Source organism: Mustela nivalis (genome assembly GCF_964662115.1).
Source record: "Mustela nivalis genome assembly, chromosome: 7".
In the NCBI taxonomy this organism is placed as follows: Eukaryota; Metazoa; Chordata; class Mammalia; order Carnivora; family Mustelidae; genus Mustela; species Mustela nivalis.
In genome coordinates, this window is record NC_139026.1 from 69,989,008 (window position 1) to 70,010,861 (window position 21,854).

The following is a 21,854-nucleotide window of genomic DNA, read 5'->3' on the forward strand; positions in this document are numbered from 1 at the left end:
GTACACTGGTTGTATATTATTGTAATATTATCAATATATTATATATTCTTTTCATTTTATTTTATTTCTTTCCAGTGTTCCAAAATTCATTGTTTATGCACCACACCCAGTGCTCCATGCAATACGTGCCCTCCTTATTACCCACCATCAGGCTCACCCATCACCTCATTCTCCTCCCCTCCAAAATCCTGTTTGTTTCTCAGAGTCCACAGTCTCTCATGGTTTGTCTTCCCCTCCAATTTCCCTCAACTTCCTTCTCCTCTTCATCTCCCCATACCCTCCGTGTTATTCCTTATGCTCCACAGATAAGTGAAATCATATGATAATTGACTTTCTCTGCTTGACTTACTTCACTCAGCATAATCTCTTCCAGTCCCATCCATGTTGATACAAATACCCATGTTGGGTATTCATCCTTTCTGATGGAGGCACAATACTCCATTTTATATATGGACCATATCTTCTTTATCCATTTGTCTGTTGAAGGGCATCTTGGCTCTTTCCACAGTTTGGCGACTGTGGCCATTGCTGCTATGAACACTGGGGTGCAGATGGCCCTTCTTTTAACCACATCTGTATCTTTGGGGTAAATACCCAGTAGTGCAATTGCAGGGTCTTAGGGAAGCTCTATTTTTAATTTCTTAAGGAATCTCCACACTGTTTTCCAAAGTGGCTGCACCAACTTGCTTATTATCGTAAATTATTATTCACACTTTAGAGATGAGAAAACAGCCTAGATAGCAATTTGCACAAGAATACCCCAATAGTAAGGAATGTTACCATAATATCATCTTTACTTATGAATAATATTATGGTAATATTCCTTACTATTGGGGTATTCCATCAAATTCACATTTTTTTTAAATTTTAATTTTTTTATTATGTTCTGTTAGTCGCTATACAGTACATCCTTAGTTTTTGACGTAGTGTTCCATGATTCATTGTTTGTGTATAACACCTAGTGCTCCATGCAATTGGTGCCCTCCCTAATTCTCCTTGCTGGGCTAACCTATCCCCCATACCCTCTCCCTTCAAAAACCCTCAGTTCTTTCCTGAAGTCGATAGTCTCTCATGGTTCGTCTTCCCCTCTGATTCCATGTCCCCCTTCATTTTGCCCTTCCTTCTCCTAATGTCCTCCATGCTCTTCCTTATATTCCACAATTCTGTTCCACATACAGCTTTACCTAGAAGAAATGAATGCAGGTAAATCAAGCAAATTGAGTTTTCTTTCCTCATTAGCACAGCAAATAAATGTTAGAAGGTAAAAATGGGCCTTTGACTCAACTAGGCCATGTTCACTTTTGTTAACTGTGCTGTTTTCCTATTTTACTCAATACAGCATTAACTTTCATCTGCTTTTGTTTTGTTATCCAGTTCTTGGATAGCCTCATTTTAGGGCAGATAGCTGATTTTCTAAATATAGTAAGTCACAGTGCTGTGGGAGGAATATCACCAGATAAATAGAAGAAAACTTATATCATTTTTTGAAACAAAATTTATATTAAACACAAATAATTGGATGCTTAATTTGCTTCTAATGATGCAGTACTCAACGACATATTAAAAATGTTGCATGGAGCTATTAAAAATAGATATAAAAACTTACTTTCATTATATCCCCAAGGATATTTTTATTGTGCTGTTTTATGAAGTACCTTTTCTTAGTGTTCAATTTATTTTTTTTTTTCTCTTGCCAGGTTTTTGGATTATTTGTCAGATCTATGTGTTTCTAATACCACTGCTATACCTGTAACTCAAGAACTCATCTGTAAATTTATGCTGAGCCCAGGCAATGCAGACATTCTCATTCAAACTAAGTAAGCCCAGATAGGGGAGAAATCTTTTTCTGTTCATTATTTGTAAGCGTCGTAACTCCTGTCATATTTGTGAGTTAGCTCCTTAATTGATTTTATATGTATAATTTATTTCAAGGCTGGTTTCAATGCAAGTAGACAATCCCATGGAGAGCTCCATCCTCTCGGATGACATTGATGATGAAGAAGTTTGGCTCTACTGGATTGACAGCAACAAGGAACCTCATGGCAAAGCTATCAGGCACCTTGCTCAAGAAGCAAAAGAAGGCACCAAAGCTGATTTGGAAGTTCTTACCTATTATAGGTAAAGAATCATAATTATCAATCTTACATGTTTATTGAGAGAAAATTCTCTGAAACCTCTAAAAGTCGGGTACCTATGAATAGGAAATTTTAAAAGTCATGTCAAAACAAAGGTAGTGGAAATATATAATATTATTTAAAGTCTTCAAAATAAAAGGTAACATCTGTGATTTCCACCTGCACAACTTGCAGTCTTCTGATTATTTTTCACTGATTTGGTTTTGTTGGGCAGCAGAGGGTTTTCTCCCTGTGATTGATCCATATGAGATGAGAGACATGATGGGACCATGGTGTTGGACTTGAGGGCTGGTGCTGAGCTGGGTGTGTTGATCCAGCTGCAGAGGTGGCCTCCGAGAAAGTTAGCCATCAGGAATGTAGAGAGTGTTTACAACTATGTGGAGTACTAGGGCTGGAGAGAAGCTGGTATGTATAGTTATGAAAGTTCAGTGGTGGCACTTGGCAGCAGAAGTCACCATGGTAGTTGCCTAAAGTCAGTATGTTGGGAGCAAGAACCTAGCTGGTATCTTTGAGTTTAAGGTATAGAAACCTCTAATGGGTGCCCTTGGAAAAGGTTGGGCCCAGATGACAGGAATCTGAGAAAGGCCAAGCGTGCCTTGTGTTCCCCAATTTCTACAGGTATTGCAACAAAGCCAAGGCTAATTCTTGATCTCAGAGGTTATTGAATCCAAGTGTAACTGATGCCATTTGGATAGGTCACATTTGGTTTGAGAACTGAGTGGATCTAAAGATAGAGCGTAGCTAGATATTAGGGCTGGAGCTGATTGGGATTGGGTAGGTGAGATGGTTTTGTGTGCACTGTTATCCATAGCCTTCAGGCTTAGTGTATTTGTAATCCTAGGAAACCAAAAATGGAGAGCCTAATGTGCTTTCTTTTCTTTCTTTCTTTACTTTTATTTTTTGAAGATTTTATTTATTTCTTTGAGAGAGAGAAAGAGAGAACAAGCAGTGGGGAGGGGCAGAGGGAGAGGCAGAAGCAGACTTCCTGCTGAACAGGGAGCCCTATGTATGGCTCGAATCCCAGGATCCTGAGATTATGACCTGAGCCAAAGGTAGATGCTTAACCGACTGAGCCATTGAGGTACCCCCCACCAATGACACTTTCCAACAGATACTTGTTGCTGGAACAAGTAAGAGAAATTGTAACATGAATAGATGTAGAGATAATTTCGTGTATTTGCTATCCTTTGATTACTTCACTCACTACTAAAAAAATTCAATTCCAGTGTCACGAACACTCAGAAGTTTTGGTGTTGTATGAAAATAGTTGGTAGATATTGATTGATATTGTGCTGTTTAAGAACTTTATCAAGAGAAGACGAATAATGTAGCATGTTTCATATTTTAAAGGTACCAGCTAAACCTCTTTGCAAGGATGTGCTTGGATCGCCAGTATCTGGCCATAAACCAGATTTCTATGCAGCTCTCTGTGGATTTGATCCTGCGGTGTGTGTCGGATGAGAGCCTGCCTTTTGACCTCCGAGCGTCTTTTTGTCGCCTCATGCTCCACATGCATGTTGACCGGGATCCCCAGGAATCTGTGGTGCCTGTTCGCTACGCCCGGCTGTGGACCGAAATTCCTACAAAGATCACAATTCATGAGTATGTCTGGAAACATTTCCTGAGCAGTTTCCGTTCAGTAGATGAACTCAAAATCAAATGTCTTCAACTTTGAAATGAATATATGGAAGGGCATTTTTGGGTTGAGACTCAGGTTGTTAGTCTTTTTTTTTTTTTTTAACTGCTTTTATTTTTTAATTATTTTTTTAAAGTTCTAATTTTAATTCCAGTTAGTTAACATACATTGTTATATTAGGTGTACAGTATAGTGATTGAACACTTCCATACGTCACCCTGTGCTCATCAAGGCATGTGCATGCCTTCCTCCTATCAACTTGTTTAGCCCTCCTTCCCACACACCCAGGTTGTTAGTCTATCAAATACATATAAGATATTCTTTTTGGAGAGTAAAATGACAACTCTTGGTAATAGAAGCATTCTGGAAACCAATAAGCAGAAATCGTATTTATAATAGGAGTAACAATTTTTTAAGTGCTTAATATTATGGTAGAATCATCTAGAAAGTTTAAATAAGTTACCTAAACTTAAGAAGCTGGGAAGCTAATGTACATATATTTTCCCATTTTTGAATGATTGCACTCAGTTGAACTTGCTTTATATTCTTTCTTTCTAGATATGATTCTATAACAGACTCTTCCAGAAATGATATGAAGAGGAAATTTGCACTGACAATGGAATTTGTTGAAGAATACTTGAAAGAAGTTGTAAATCAGCCCTTTCCTTTTGGAGATAAAGAAAAAAACAAACTGACATTTGAGGTATTTAATATAAATGATTAATTTGTGAGGTTATTCAGTTTTCCCTGTCAAGAGTTAGATACACTGAGCATCAAAGATTTTTTTCCCTCTAATATTTAGGATGTTTTTGGATTTGGGTAGTTTAGTTGATGAGTGTATGATTCCCTCTGCCATTGATTAAAAGACAGATTTGATGCTTTAATTAGACCTGATGTTCAATACAAAATATTTTGTTTATAATTACCTGTTACCTTCTGTTTTCCTGGATTTTGAGGGTTTCATTTATCTGTATAAGTTTTATTGCTTTTCATGAACAAAGATAATTTGCATACATTGTAATTTGTTTGGATACATTTTACCCCCATCTCCGTGGAAGTGAAATTTTTAGCCTCATTAAACTGAATTGAAATACCTTTGGTTTAATATCACTTGGGGGATATAGTGACAAAACTAGAGAAAGGATGCCATTACCTGATACCTGGTGGATTAGGTATCTACTGGTGTACAACAGATCATCTCCTAACTTAGCCGAAAGCAACAAGCATTTATTATTTTACAGTTTCTCTGGGTTAGGAGTCTGGAAATTCATGGTTGGGTGGTTCTGGCTCAGGGATTCTCATGAATCCCTAAAACCATTGACTGGGGTTGCACTTATCTCCGGCTAGATGACCTGCTGCTAAGTTCACTCATGTGTATCTTGGTGGCCATATCTCTTTGCTGCCTGTTGACCGGCGGTTTCATCTTTTTGCCATGCAGGCCTTTCCATAGGCTGCCTTTTCCATAGGCTGCCATGGCATGGCACGCAGAGCAAGCCATTAGAAAGAGAGAGAGGCTAAGATGGGATTTGCAATCTTCTCAAACCTAGTCTTGGAAGTGGCATGCCATTACTTCTGCTGTATTCTGTTTGTCACACAGTCCATCCTTGGTGCATTGTGAAAAGAGACCATACTTTGGGGACCATGTTAGAAGCTGACTGTCATACCTAGAATGTCTTACAGTGTCCAGAAGACCACATAACAGCATAAGGAACAATTTATTTCTGGACAAATTCCTGTATAAAATCCATTTATTAAAGTAACTCATTAATGTAACCATTTATTAAGTGATATTGTGACTTAAATAAGTTAATATTTAGTTAAGTAGATCATTCTAATGTAAATTTCTTTAAACACCTTAATACATCTAAAATCTCTTTTTGGCTTCTTTGCTGGCTGTGGACCAGACTACCTCATCATGTCATCTGAGCATTTTTTTTTTTTTTTAAGATTTTATTTATTTGTTTTACAGAGAGAGAGAGATCACAAGTAGGCAGAGAGGCAGACAGAGAGAGAGGAGGAAATAGGCTTCCAACTGAGCAGAGAGCCCGGTGCAGGGCTCGATCCCAGGACCCTGAGATCATGACCTGAGCCGAAGGCAGAGGCTTAACCCACTGAGCCACCCAGGCAGCCCGTCATTTGAGCTTTTGAGAGAGATGGCAAACTGACCTTATTTGGATTTGATTATAAACATGAATAAATCAGAGTTCAGTGGTTGCTTTTGCAGGCATTTTAATTCCTAAGTATTAGAGAATTAGAAAGTTTTGAAATACCTGCATTAATATAAAAAAAATCAATGTTAATTTCAGGGGTACCAGGGTGACTTAGTCAGTTAAGTGTCTGACTCTTGAACTCAGCTCAGGTCTCGAACTCAGGGTCATGAGTTCAAGCCCCCCACTGGGCTCCATGCTGGGCATGGAGCCTACTTAAAAAAGAAAATCAATGTTAATTTCAGTTTGTAATGTTTTTCTTTTGTTTCTTTCCCATTTCCCCTCCCTTTTTTTTATTAAGGTGGTCCACTTGGCTCGGAATCTTATATACTTTGGATTTTATAGTTTCAGCGAATTGTTAAGACTAACAAGAACACTTCTGGCTATCCTAGATATTGTACAGGTCCCCATGTCATCGTATTTTGAAAGACTAAGCAAATTTCAAGATGGTGGTAAGAAATTTTTTTTTTTTTAAGAGATTGAAATCAATTTTTAGCAATAGTATTGACTATTTGCTATAACAAGAGAAAGGTATTTCTGCCTCCCATCACCACTTCTTCACCTGCTTAGTAGTTTTTAAAAAAAAATTAAATTAAAATTTTTTAAGTGTTCCAAAATTCATTGTTTATGCACCACACCCAGTGCTCCATGCAATATGTGCCCTCCATAATACCCACCACCAGGCTCACCCAGTTCCTCATCCTCCTCCTTTCCCAAACCCTCCATTTGTTTCTCAGAGTCCACAGTCTTTCATGGTTTGTCTCCCCCTCCAAGTTCCCCCAACTCCCTTCTCCTCTCCATCTCCCAGTGTCCTCCATGTTATTCCTTATGCTCCATAAGGAAGTGAAACCATATGATAATTGACTGTCTCTGCTTGACTTATTTCACTCAGCATCATCTCTTCCAGTCCAGTCCATGTTGATAAAAAAGTTGGGTGTTCATCCTTTCTGATGGAGGCATAATAGTCCATTGTATATATGGACCATATCTTCTTTATCCATTCGTCTGTTGGGGTAGAGATGGCCCTTCTTTTCACTTCATCTGTTTCTTTGGGGTAAATACCCAGTAGTGCAATTGCAGGGTCACAGGGAAGCTCTATTTTTAATTTCTTAAGGAATCTCCACACTGTTTTCGGAAGTGGCTACACCAACTTGCTTTCCCACCAATAGTGTAAGAGGGTTCCCCTTTCTCCACATCCTCTTCAACACTTGTTGTTTACAGTCTTTTTAATTTTGGCCATTCAAACTGGTGTAAGGTGGTATCTCAATATGGTTTTGATTTGAATCTCTCTGATGGCTAATAATGATGAACATTTTTTCATGTGTCTGTTAGCCATTTGTATGTCCTCTTTGGAGAAGTGTCTGTTCATGTTTTCCACCCATTTTTTTTTTGACACGATTATCTGTTTTGTGTGTGTTGAGTTTGAGGAGTTCTTTATAGAGCTTAGATATCATAACCCCATTGTCTTCAGTGTCATTTGCGAATATCTTCTCCCATTCCATGTGTTGCCTCTTTGTTTGTTGACTGTTTCCTTTGCTGTGCAGAAGCTTTTGATCTTGATGAAGTCTCAAAAGTTCATTTTCACTTATGTTTCCTTTGCCTTTGGAGATATATCTTGAAAGAATTTGCCATGGCCGATGTCGAAGAGGTTACTGCCTATATTCTCCTCTAGGATTTTGATAGATTCCTGCCTCACATTGGGGTCTTTTATCCATTTCGAGTTTATCATTGTGTATGGTGTATGAGAATGGTTGAGTTTCATTCTTCTATACATAGCTGTCCAATTTTCCCAGCACCATTTATTGAAGAGACTGTCTTTTTTCCACTGTATATTTTTTCCTGCTTTGTTGAAGATTATTTGACCATAGAGTTGAAAGTCCATATCTGAGCTCTCTATTCTGTTCCACTGGTCTATGTGTCTGGTTTTGTGTCAGCACAACTTTGTAGTAAAGCTGGAAATCAGGAAACATGATGCCCCCAGTCTTCTTTTTCTTTTCCAACATTTCCTTAGCAATTTGGGGTCTCTTTTGGTTCCATACAAATTTTAGGGTCGTTTGTTCCAACTCTTTGAAAATTACTGGTGGAATTTTGATTGGGACGGCATTGAAAGTATAGGTTGCTTTTGGCAGTATATAATTTTTGAGAAAAATTATGATCTTTTTTGTTGTGGGATAAAAACAAATCTATGGAGAAGTGGTTTTTAACATATACTTGCTAATGCATGTGTACAAATGAACAATGATTCTATAATGGGACTAAGTGATAATAGGCTGGATTTATGAACTTTCTTAGCTGTTTATAAATTAAAAATTTGGAAGAAAAAGTCATAGATCAGTGAGTTCCATCTTTGGCAACTAATGTTATGGCTAATTCATTAGTGAAAATATTATGTGTTAAAAAATAAAAACATCTTAATATTTGTGATCATTTTGGTATGTGTCATATGATGGTTCTGCTTTATAGCAGGGCAAAGAGAAATGCAAAGAATTGGAACAGTAGTGGTTATACCAGAGAAGCAGTGAATGAAAAACTAGTGGGAGAGGCAGTATAGTGAAGTGGATAAGAGAATGGGGTTTTGAGTCAGAGTGCTGTATTCAAATCCTGCCTTTACCATTTATTAACCTAGGCAAGGTACTTATTTTTTCCAAGAGTTTCTTTTCTCATCTGAGATATGAAGATGATAATAATAATATCTTCCCCACATCTTCCTTATGAAAATTAAATGAATGTATACAGTATACTCAAGGTTCTTACAACAGTGCTTATCTGATAACAGAATAATTTTATTTTCTTTATTGGTGATTGTCTTAGGTTGGATGCTTTGCAAACAGTGAGAGGTAGAGAATTGTTTTCAGAGGGTCTATTGAAGAATGTGTTCAGGATATACACCTGTAAGGAAGTGAGGAAGGTAGGATTGGGCAACAGGAGTAGCTGATCCACACTGCATTTACAAGTGAGACATCAGCTGATCCTATAGGTTAGCTCTAGAGCAGGGTGGCCCTTTATAGTTGTCATAAATTAAGGCAAAGGTACTGAATTTTGTATTCTTGCGTCAGCCAACCATTGGTTGATGGCTTATTCATGGAGTGGGGTGTGAATCCCTGGGTAAGACAGTTTCCTTTGGCCAAAGGTCATTCTTAGTGAGAGGTGTCATGGGAGGTCAGCAACTATGATGCTCCTCAACTGGGAGAAAAGAAAGGTGTCTTAACTCTAAACTCTAAAGAGGGGACCTGGGTAGAGCACAGTGTGTCCACTGGAGTCTCCACTACAGAGTTAAAAAAGTTAAACCAGAAATGTAATTTCATACTTAATGTATTTACTTAATCTTTCTGGTTAAGGAAGATTAAGTGAGGAACTTACAGGTAGCTAAAGTAATTACTGCTGCCTAAATCTTTTTATTTTACTTTATTTTATTTTAAAATTTTTTTATTTATTTTCAGCATAACAGTATTCATTATTTTTGCACCACACCCAGTGCTTCATGCAATCCATGCCCTCTATAATACGCACCACCTGGTACCCCAACCTCCCACCCCACGCCCCTTCAAAACCCTCAGATTGTTTTTCAGAGTCCATAGTCTCTCATGGTTCACTCCCCTTCCAATTTCCCCCAACTCCCTTCTCCTCTCTAACTCCCCATGTCCTCCATGCTATTTGTTATGCTCCACAAATAAGTGAAACCATATAATAATTGACTCTCTCTGCTTGACTTATTTCACTCAGCATAATCTCTTCCAGTCCCGTCCATGTTGCTACAAAAGTTGGGTATTCGTCCTTTCTGATGGAGGCATAATACTCCATAGTGTTTATGGACCACATCTTCCTTATCCATTCATCCATTGAAGGGCATCTTGGTTCTTTCCACAGTTTGGCGACTGTGGCCATTGCTGCTATAAACATTGGGGTAGAGATGGCCCTTCTTTTCACTACATCTGTATCTTTGGGGTAAATACCCAGGAGTGCAATGGTAAATACCCAGGAGTGCAATGACTGTTGCCTAAATCTTAATAATTTCTACATTTTCCAGAAATCTGTAGAGACCAATAAGAAGCAAATTTAACCATATAAATCCCTCACCTTCAGCAGAACTAGAAGACAGAGGACAATTCAAACATCAGGTGTAAGTAGAAATGTAGCATCAGTTTTCAGTAGAGCTGTCTCACAGGTTCTCAATTCAAGCCTTTGTAGACAGAAGGTTTTGGAAAAACTGTGCAGAAGAGATAAAAAGAGATTGTCTGCAAAACACCCTCAGAAAGATAGTCTGTGCTAAGTGTGGAAATACTGACGTAGAATCTGGTAGACAAGAGCACTGAATAAAAAGGAAGGGGCTTAACAGTACTCAGGTAACAGCTGTGGAAATGCAATGCTTCTAGAGATGAAGTGGGTTAATGTTCATCCCTAGGGATGAGGGAGAGTCATCCTTTGGAATCTCATGTTGAAGGGAAAAAGAAGCAAGATGATGAAATCCTAAGTTCCACAAGATAAACAACAACAACAACAACAATAACAACAACAACAACAACAACAAATTGAAGGAAATGTATGTAATTCCTTTCCATTGCCACCCACCATGAGCTAGAATTTAAAGGAATTGCACTTTGCCACTCTGACAGGAGAGGGTGTTCTTGAACTGAAGTTTATGTGAACCAGCTCAGATTTTCAGACTTGTCCAAGAAATGCAGACATGAAATCAATCCTCCTATATATGATGCTACTGTAAAATCAAAATAGAATGGAGAATCAAAACATTTCAGTTGATGGAAATTCTGCTCTGAAAACCAACCATGGAAGAAAAGAAAACTGTAACATGAGACTCTAAAGTGAATTAAGTATTTTCAAACAAAAATTGGGATTTGAAAACCACTTTGAATCATAGATTAAAAAACAGGTTAGATGTAGACCAAAAAATCAGGAGGAGATGAAATGAAAGTTTATTGGACACAGGAAAGATCTAGATACTAAATTACATTATGAAAAGAATAGATTTGAAGAAAAGCATAATATGCACAATTGAAGAAAGGCAGGAAAACAATAATGAGAATGTCAACGATATGAAGAAACAGGTAAAAAGAGTCAGAAAGAAAATGGTTGAAATGGAAGAAAGGCAAAGAAGAGCCATCATATGAATAATTGGAGTTCCTCTGAAGAAGAAAATTAAAACCATGGAACAGAACTTATATATAAGATTACAGTCCAAGAAAACATTCTGTAAATAAAGAATAACCTAAGCTCTCCATGGTGTAATTGTCTGGAATGTTGATTTTAAGACATAGCATGATAAAACTGTAATATATACCATATATTCAGAGAGAGTTGTGGTATGTAGGGGGAGTTGCTATGAAAGCAAGTGGAGAAAAAAACGAAAGGGTGTATAAGCATTCTATATTCTTCTTGCATCTTTTATAAAAATTTAAATTTTTATAAAAATCAAAGCCTATTAACAATATCTGAATGAAAACAAAGGAAAAGCCAAGAACAATAATGGTAAATCAAAGAGCAGGGGACTTGCCAGTGGTCTATCCTATTTCTATTTTCTGAATCTCACCAATGAGAAACTCTTCTTCTTAACAGTCCCAGAGGGTACATAGGAGTTGAGATATCCATATTAAAGATTCTTCTTGGCAGGATCCTTTTATAATCTCCAATTTACTCTGATCTAAGTCATTCTTGATAAGTTAGAAATTGATCTTCTCTATTGGTCTCTTGGTTTCAGTGCTCACAGTCTGCTTTCAGAGTTTTACCCTAAAGGAAAGTTTTATTTTTCTCTCAAAATTTGTAAATATCTTGTTTGCACTGTCTCTGTCATGTCTGTGTTGTGTCTGCCCTGTAAGATATGTATATATATATATTTACTCTTTTATGTTATTTATAATTCTCATATTTTTCTCATGGACCCCATTCATCTCTGGACTTCTTAATCATTCTATCAGCAATTTGAGAATGATTCATTTTTTTCAACAAGAATTTATTGAGTTACTATTACATACCAGATACTGTTCTACTTACTGGGAATAGAGAAGATAAAGTCCTTAGCCACAAGGAGGACAGACAATTAATAAATACAGAGGCAGAATCCATCTTTTTTCCCTACTGGAAGACAGGTGATAAACAAATAAATGTATACTATAACATCCCATGATATGAAGAAAAATAAAGTGGACAATATGGAGAGTGGTAGAATAAGTGGGGAGGAGGGCAGAATAGACTGAGTAACCTCTGACATTTAAGCAGAGATCTACTTAGGTCAAGGAAGCCAGCCCTGAGGCAGAATAAGATTGACTTGAGGGAGGAGTAGCCGGAAGGCCACTTTGGCTGAGGTAAGTAAAATGGGGGACAATAATAGGAGAGAAGGTTGGAGAACCCTGGATTATAGAGCCTTGCATACCTGTGAATTTGAATTTTGTTGTGAGTTTGTTGCATGTCTTCTGGGAGGATTTGAGAAAGGATTGATACGGTCTGATAATTTTGCTTGCTGAGTAGAGAATGGAGAATACTGATGTGGGCATAATGGTAGGAAGACCATAGTTTGGAAGCTTTTAGGGAATTGAATGATGATGATGAACTAGAAGAAGAGTGGTAGATTAGGGGAAAGGGGATGATTTGGGAATTTTACAGTATTAACTGATAGGACTTGAATGTGGAATAAGAAGGAGGAGAGTCAGAGATTATTCCTAGGTTTTTTTTTTTTTTTTTTGAAGATTTTATTTATTTATTTGGCAGACAGAGACTACAAGTAGGCAGAGAGGCAGGCAGAGAGAGAGGAGGAAGCAGGTTCCCCACTGAGCAGAGAGCCTGATGCAGAGCTCGATCCAGAGCTCGATCCCAGGACCCTGGGATCCTGGCAGAGGCTTCAACCTACTGAGCCACCCAGGCACCCCTGTTCCTAGATTTGAATTACCTTTGGTGTGAATGTGGTGCTATCATCAAGGTAGGAAGGACTGGTGGATGAGGGGGTTGGAGAGAAAAATCAGGATTTCTGTTTGGGCACATTAGGTTTAAATACCTGTTGGGCATCCACGGGGAGATATTATGTCGACAACTTCAGAGTAATGTCAGCGTAGAAACTATAAATGTGAGAATTAGTGCATAGAAGACGCTCAAAATATCAAACTGAATAAGATCACTTTGGGAGTGCTTGTTGATTGGGAAGAAATAAGGTCTAAAGATTGAATCCTGGGACCTCCAACATTGAGCCATGAGATGAGAAGAAGTCAGCATGAGAGACCAGGACAGAACAGCCAGGGCGTAAAGCAGGGCCCCCGGACAATGGGATATCTTGGAAGTCAGCAAAAAGTGATGCTAGATAATTGCAATTGTTTGTTGACTTATATAAATATACTTTCTACATAGCTAATATTCATTGAGTACTCTATGTGCTAAGTGGTTTTACATGGATTAACTTCCGTGTAGTGTGATTTGTGCTTAACAACGACACACACTATTATTAAAATATGAGACATCACAATTTTACTCCAGTATTAAAATAAATTCATAATAGTTTTTATGAGCCAATTCTAATTCTCTAAGAAACTTTGTGTTGTATCAATGGGAAATATCTATATATGTCTCAGTATAAACCGAGACTCAGAGGCTTCTGCTTTTTAAGACTCGTATGTTAAGTAGAAGAGTGTCTCTTGATTTGGGGAAATACCTTTTCCTAATTGGTAGAAAGGGGTTTATGGATTTTGGCTAGATTTTTGGAATCTGAAGTAATGTGCTTATTCCCTTTTAAGTAAATACCCAAGAATTCTGTTCTCCTAGTTTTTGGTGTATTGAAATTAATTTGAATTTAAAGACCATTTTTTCAAGATTCCTTCTCTTGATATCTGCAGATCAGGGAGTAAATTATTTTTTATACATTTCTGTGATTGGATACATAATACAAAATGTGAGAAAACATAGTTTATAATTAAGCATGATTTGATAACAGTTGTAATTGAATTACAGATAACCTTTGAGAGATGTTATGCTGGGCTTTCTTCCTTCCTCTCGCCCCTAGAAAGCCTTTCCAAGGAATTATTTTTGCTTTTACTAATGTTCGTCCTTTATTTCATGTTAACTTGCATTATTAGCTTTCTAGAAAGTTTTATTTAAATGTACAAATATAGAAAAACCTATTCAGGGAGATTAATTAACTTGCCCAAGATGCACTAGTAAGTTAGCAACATTGCTAAGAGTTAAACCATAAGAAATTAGTTTTACTATCATTCGTATCACTTGATTATTTATTAGTCAAATAAGCTAATATACATAGATATATTTTTCTTTATCTAGCCTTCAAATTTATTGATTGAGGAATGATGACATAAAGCTAGATTAATCATAACAAAATCTAGAGATAAAATCACAGTTTTATAGTATACAACGCTTAGGTGTATCATGTTGCTACCAATATTGAGCCATACAATGTAAACGTAATGTTCTTTATCCAATGACTAATATCGTTTGCCATTCCTGCTTGGGGCCTTTGGAGATGCCTTAGTTATCCAGAGCTTCTGGAAAGCCATGATGATATTGAGGTCTATGGAAAGTGCTACTCAAATGGGTATTAGTCAAAGTCCAACCAGGAAACAGCACACTACGTCAGGAAAGCTTCATATACAAAGGTGTGGGAAAACCACAGAGACAGTGTAGTACCATTGGACTACCATGAGGCAGTCCAATGAGCTAATATTTTAGAAAAATTGTAACTGAGGTTAGAGTTTTTGTTCATAATTTTTTAGAAGTGTATCAGTTTAGTCTCAAATACAGATATTTCTTTTTTTTAAAAAATATTTTATTTATTTATTTGACAAACAGAGATCACAAGTAGGCAGAGAGGCAGAGAGAGAGAGAGGAAGAAGCAGGTTCCCTGCCGAGCAGAGCGCCCGATGTGGGGCTAGATCCCAGGACCCTGGGATCATGACCTGAGCCAAAGGCAGAGGCTTTAACCTGCGAGCCACCCAGGCTCCCCAATACGGATATTTCTTAAGCTGAGTAAACGAAATAGAGAGTTTAAAACAAAAGGAAATTGGGACAAAGCAATGTCATATGCCTCTAGATGTGAGCTACTAAGAAGGACATATTTCACCCAGTAAGTATCCTTGACAAAAATTCAGTTTCCAGTTAATCATGGAGAATTATGAGGCAAGTATAAATTGTGGGGTATTTTGTGGAACAACTGGCTTGAACTTTTCAAAAATGTCCATGTCATGAAAGAGAAAGGCTAAAAACTGTTCCAAATTAAAGGAGATTAAGGAAACACGACAACTAGATACAATATGTGATTTTGGATCAGGAAAAATAGCATCTACAGAAGACATTATTGACACAATAGGTGAAATTCGAATATGGATTGTATATTAGGCTGTGGTAGTAGATCAGATTTCTTGAACTTTATAATTGTACTATGGTTATGTAAGAGGATGTTCTTGTTTTTACTGAATACAAGGTGAAGAATTGAGAGTCAAAAGGTCAGGATGTGTGGAACTAACACGTAAATAGTGCAGGAAAGATATATATTTATGTACGTAGTGAGAGAGAGAGAGAGAGACAGAGAGAGGATGCAAATACAGCCAGATTCGTGAATCTCATAAAACTGGGCAGAAGGTATTATAGGAGTTCTATAATACAAAGAACTATTCTTGCAACTCTTCCCATAAATTTGAAAATGTTTCAAAACAACATGTTAACGACTTAAATAATGAGCCACGTAGGAAAATGATTTATTATGTATAAGATGACACCTCAAACTTAAAGCATTATTTTTTGTTCTAGGAGGTGTGTTATTATAGCTGAGTTCTATTAGACTATAAATTCCTAACAAAGGTTCTATTAGACTCTTAAAATTCTTAACAAAGGAAGCAAGAGAGAACACATTTCTGGAATCTCCAAATGTGGAGACAGGATTTTCAGGCCTGGGAAAAATTCCTGTGGTACAGGATGAGACAGAGGTTGATGCCAGAGAGGAAATCCCAGATTGTGGAAAGTACCTGGCTGGGGGGGGGGGGTGTGGTGGTGGTAGAGAACTCTTACTTGAAAGGACAACTCATGGGAGCCAGAGCAATGTGGCCAGATTAATAATACCCAGTGTAGCATCATATTGGCTTTTTTATATTTAAGTGATCTGGATTAAATTTTCCTATTTTAGTGAAACCTTATTCAGTTGGAAGTCATTTGCAAAGCACAATTTTTTAAAAATAAGAAGTAATTTTATAAGCATTGTTGCTAGATGAACCAGTTCCTTTAAGTAAGCGATGATCATCGTCTCATCTCATACTGTGTCTGGAAAATTTTTTGCAATCGAACTACGTCTTTTTTTTATCCTTCTGATCTACTTACCACTTACTAATTGTGCTCCAGCACGGTTGGGGTTGGACATTCAGAGAAATGTGTTTGGTAGCTGTTTGGTAGGTCAGACCCAGTGGAGCGGAAGGAGAGGCGTGTCCAGAGGGAAAGGGCTTAGAGTTCCTGGAGTTCCATTTCATGCGGGCCTCAGTGGCGCCTGCCTTGGAGGGTGTGCACCTGTAGCATTCATTTGTTTTTCTGGGAAATCCTGTGGGTTTAGAGGTCAGTGATTAGTGTTTGAAATTCTGGGGATGGCTGGGTTGGAAAGTGGCAATTCCAGACGTTTGCCTCTTTTGGGTCCTTGGGAACAGTGCAGCCCACTGTGTGCCCCCGTGAGTCATCCTTATCCTAGAGTTGGTTGTGGGTCTGAATCTAGCCCCCAGACTGTGACTGCTCACCATCCCTGTGGCTTTCCATCGGCATCCTCGGCAGAAATTGCTAGGTCAGAAGCAGCTTTTCATTTTTGTGCCATCGAGGGGGTCCGTTCAGGAAATGATGCAGGCATACTAATATAGAGATGCTGGGAGCGGGCACTGTCCTGTCCTGTGCTGTAGTGATATAGAAGGTCCTGACCTTCAGAACCACACATCCCATACCTTTCATTGGCTCTGTTCTCACTTATGAAAAGAAATACTGTTTTCAGACAAATGTATTCACTCCCAGCAGGCTATGCTGTTGAGTCAATTTGCTTTGCCTAATACCTATCATTTGCTCTCAGTGATTTAGAATACGCAGGCACCATTCAGTGTAATTGATCTTTTGGGTGGGAGGATTATGTCAAGCAGGGCTCTTTGTCACGTATGCAAGTGAAAAGCCAGTGCATATGCTGGCTGGTAAGTCAGATATTTTCTTTCTTTAAAAATTTTTTTATTTAAATTCAATTTAATTAGTTTCAGAGATAGAATTTAGAATTAATTAATTCTAAATTTAGAATTTAGAGATTCATCAGTTGCATGTAACACCCAGTGCTCATTCTGTCAAGTGTCCTAATGCCCATCACCCAGTTTCCTCCTCCCCCAACCCCCTCCCCGCCAGCAACCCTCCGTTTGGTTCCCAGAGTTCAGAGTCTCTCATGGTTTGTCTCCCTCTCTGATTTCGTCTTATTTTATTTTCTTCTCCCTTCCCCTATATCAGTTTTGTTTTTTAAATTCCATATATGGATGAAACCATGTGATATTGTCTTTCTCTGGCTGATAGGTCAGATATTTCAATATACTTTTGAAAGTACATTCTATTTAAAAAATTGTACTTTTCTTTCTCTTTATGCCTGCTGAAGGATGTATAATCCGAGGACTGATACTACTACTGATTAAGATCACTTTTTTGTAGCGGGGTGGATATATTTTGTTTTCCTAGAGAGTCTTTCAAATATTTGGAACAAATGTGAATACAACTTACATTCGTCTAATGAACAACATAACATGTTAACTCTGCGTCGTGAGAGAGAAAGTCTCATCTTCACTTGAACAGAAAGCAGAAGGTGACACAGTCTTGTTTGGGTCTAACTCAGTATTTAGTTATCCTGTCAGTGTCTTTCCACTTGTCTGTTTGTGGTTTGGATGGGACTGGGATTCAAATTTAATCCTCCAACATGGAGCAATAAAGTCTTAACCCAGGGTATGATGTCGGCCTCGTTAGGGTGTCTAGGCCAAGACTATCATTTCTTTTCATAGTTGTCTCCCCGGCCTTGAACTTACCAGACTTTGAAAAGGTGATATATCAGAAAACTACCAAAACACCAAACAAGAGCCGAATAGTTTCTTATAATCTTCCTCCGTTTTGCTTTTTTTACAACTTCAGATTCTTGGGAGTTTCTATAGTCAAGCCCTGAAAGGTGGGCCAGTTCCTAATCAGTGACCAGACAATCTCTTTGGTTGGTGTACATAGGTTAGTGTGTTGAAAATAGGAAATTGCTACAAAAGTCAAATGGAGAATCCCATTTACTTTTAGGATTCCCTTTCTTTGGGGCTTGGGTTTGGAGCTGAAAGAGGTTTTAGAGAATAAGAAACAGATAACCACAATGTCCTGAAAGGACTGGAGCTCCCCTGGGTGACTTTGAGTCCTGTGGGTCCCACCCAGGGGAGGGAAGAGATAGGACAGGCAGGTGGTAAGAGGCCCTTTGGATATGTGTCTGTCTGGGAGCTGACTGTCTATCTCGCAGCAAACAACTAGCCATTTCTTCACTTGAACTATTTTTGTTTTTTTTTTTGTGGGGGGCCAGAGAGCATTTTGGAAGGGACTTTACATGATCCACCTTGAAATATGCTTTTTCTGGCAGCATAGTTGCTGTTCAAAAGAAGGGAAATGGAGATGGGAGGTGGAGCAGAAACATTTTTAATATTGTTATATGGGTGGGAAAGGAAGAAAGTATTTGCAGGCAAAATAGCTGCCAGAAAATAGTTTCTTCCTTTATAAAATATGGTTAGTCTCACTGTGATCTTTACGGTCTCTTTCAGTTCAAAACTGTGAGTCTTTGAACATTAGTGTGTTCACTCGCTGAATGCTGTTCTTTTTAACGTGTGTTGCAAAACACTCCTTTTAGCCAGTATCCACGAGGCCTTTGTCTCCTGGTTAATAGCGGTGATAGCTCTTTGTAAAGCCACCAGCTTGAATGCCTTGAAATCAGAAGTCTTTGTTCACTAAGAACCAGAGTGTATCACAAAAAAAGCAAGCAAGCAAGTAGGCAAGAAAGCCAGGATTCACCTGGATGCAGGTGAGGCTGAGGACATTGCAGGTGGATGACGACAAACAGAAGTAAGGTTAGTACAATGCCCGTTCCCGGGCAGCCAGTACAAGGTCCAAGGCAGCTTGTATTTTCAAGACTCTTTCAAGTGTGCCTTCATCTTCTTTTAATTTTTGATCTGACTGAGCTCTATCCAGGTCTCTATAAAGGATGTAAGTTCACGGGGGAGTTCACAGTGCTCAGAAGTGTTAGCGAAGTTTACCTGTAGGGAGAAGATACCACTGTTACCATTCATCATGTGAAAATCTCTTGCAGGGATCTCCGGACTTCTTTTTGCCCATTCTCCCTCTCAAGAGTCTCCTTTGGATGGCCTTATTCTTTGACCTGTCTCCCCTCGTCTCCGCTTCCAGGGATGTCCCTTTGCTTCAAACACATCTGTCTTATCTCCAGAATGTGTCTTGTTCCTCACATCTCCCAACTACCTGTCTGCTGCTCCCTTCTGCCTTCTCCTTCTTCCCATCGGAATCATGTATTTCTAGTAAGGGAAGCTTTTGACTCCAAGAAGAGGCAGAGACACGCATGTAATCCTCTTCACAGAGCTAGAGTTTCTCTTGTCCCTTTGTGTATGTGAGTGCCATTTAGATGAGTGTGTTCTCATAACACCTTGAGATTTTTCCACTAACTTTTTTAAAAAAAGATTTATTTATTTATTTGCTTGAGAGAGGGAGAGAGAGAAAGAGAGGGTAGGGGTAGAGGAAGGGGGAGGAAGAGAGAGGGGAGGGGCAGAGGGGAACAGAGAGAGAGAGAGAGAGAGGGAGGGAACCCTCAAGCTGACTTCCTGATGAGTACGGAGACCAATGCAAGGCTCCAACCCAGGACCCTGAGATGATGACCTGAGCTGAAATCAACCGTTGGCTTCTCAGGTGACTGGGACTCCCTGGTGCCCATCTTCTATTGATTTTTAAATAACAACAATGGCAGCAACAGTGATAACAATGTCCCTGAGTCTCTGGAGTTATTTTTTGCAAGTTGTGTTTCCCAGGAAGCAGACCCTGAGCCAGAGATTAGCATGAAGGAGGTGTTACTGGTGACTCTTTAGGATCAATGCCAGTGAAATGGAAGGGAAAGGAGCAGGATCGGCAAAGGGAGAAATTGGGTTGTGATGCCAACCTAGTGGCAAACTCTGGGGTGAGGGGAGATGTCTGCATTTGGGATGTTCTTTCAGAATCATCTGCCATTGGAGTGAGAGTTGGGGCTGAGCCTTTATGCCTCCATAGGCTGCACTGCAATGGGTGTGCCACTGGAGGCAGCTCTCTTCAGACGCATCAGTCCCCACACAGGGCTGACATTTGAGGGCTGTCCTCAACGTAGCTACTCAATGAGTAGCACTCCTAGCAGGTGAGACCATATATTGTCCCTTATCCCTGAAAGAGCATCTGGGCAGGACTATCACCTTATCCACTATAGGCATCTTCCAGAAAAATACTGTGATTGGAAAAATTGTAGCTCAAGATTAAGATCTCATAGGAAATGCAGATTAGAAAGAAAAATAAAAATGATTATGATCTCATAGGAAATAGAGATTAGGGAGAAAAGTAAAAACAACCTTAAAACATAATACATACAACCAAGTTCTAGATAGGAAAAATTTCTAGAAGCTGCCTACTTCAAAATGCCCCAGAATCACCAGCATCACAAACCTGTTCTGGAAAGCAAGTCTTTTTTGGTCTCTTCTTCTTCAGTTATGAAGGAAGAATTTCTGTGACATTCTGATCTTCTGAGTCTGGTTCTCCTACAGCTTTGTGCTGTACTGGCTCTGCCCCTGAGTTCTTTCTGGCTTAATGTGCCTGCTTCCCCCCTCCCCCATCCCACCACTGCCAGCTTTAAGCTTTCATAAGTTTTAGAAAAAAGGCCTATGTAACTTCACAGTTTTCTCTTACTTATGAATAAAGCCTAAAAGGACTTTACCCTCTCTGGGCTTTCCTCTCTCCATTATCCAGAAAGTTTCAAACACAGGATCTATGTTAAATCATGTTCCTTTTTTAAACTCAAATGCATGTCTAAAAATAGGTAGAGAATAACTATGTAATATATCTACTTTATACTGAGTTTCTACCATGTGCCAGGCCACACGTTGGCAAAACATTACTATAAAAGGGATGTATTATTTATATTCAATACTGAACACATCTTTAGATCTTTTGCATACTTTTACTTTTTTTTAAAGACTTTATTTGCTGGGGAGAAAGAGAGAAAGAGAGAGAGAGAGAGAGAGAGAGCACACAAGCACCGGGAGCAGCAGGCAGAGTGAGAAGCAGACTCCCCACTGAGGAAAGAGCCTGATGCGGGGCTCAATCCCAGGACCTTGAGATCATGACCTGAGCTGAAGGCAGATGCTTAACTGACTGAGTCACCCAGGAGTCCCGTACACTTTTACTTTTAATCCTTATTGCACTCCATCAATTAGTTATTATGATCACTGTTTTGCCCAGGAAATTGCCCAAGATCACACAACTTATAGCTTGCTGAGCCAAATTTTGAATTCAGATTTCTTTTCCTTTTCCCCACTTCCTTAAAAAACCCACAGCCCTAGAGTTGATGTTCTTTCTGCTATTATTATATTACTTTCTATCTAGATGATTTCTTCATCTGCAGGGATGCTATTTTCTACTTTTTCCAAGTTTAGTGTCCAAGAAAGCTTAGCATTAAACAGTAGGTGTTTCCCAAAGAGTTTTGAATTTACTTGAAATGATTACAGGTCAGATCAAAAAACCTTTTTAAAACCAATAATCATCTCTTCTTGAATGGTTGGCTTGTCTCAGAAACAAAGTTTCAATCACAGGTCTTAAAGGTTTTACCACTTAAAT

The 21,854-nt window shown here is 38.7% G+C and overlaps 1 protein-coding gene across 2 annotated transcripts in view; it reads left to right on the plus strand.

The window, feature by feature from the left end:
• Positions 1-21,854, plus strand: part of ITPR2 (inositol 1,4,5-trisphosphate receptor type 2) — a 494,143-nt gene that overhangs the window by 152,122 nt on the left and 320,167 nt on the right. For both annotated transcript variants that reach the window (XM_082738458.1, XM_082738459.1), the window contains 5 exons: positions 1,698-1,817; positions 1,933-2,118; positions 3,486-3,737; positions 4,330-4,474; positions 6,280-6,430. In XM_082738458.1, coding sequence (XP_082594584.1) covers positions 1,698-1,817; positions 1,933-2,118; positions 3,486-3,737; positions 4,330-4,474; positions 6,280-6,430 — 854 coding nt within the window. The remainder of the gene's footprint in view (positions 1-1,697; positions 1,818-1,932; positions 2,119-3,485; positions 3,738-4,329; positions 4,475-6,279; positions 6,431-21,854) is intronic.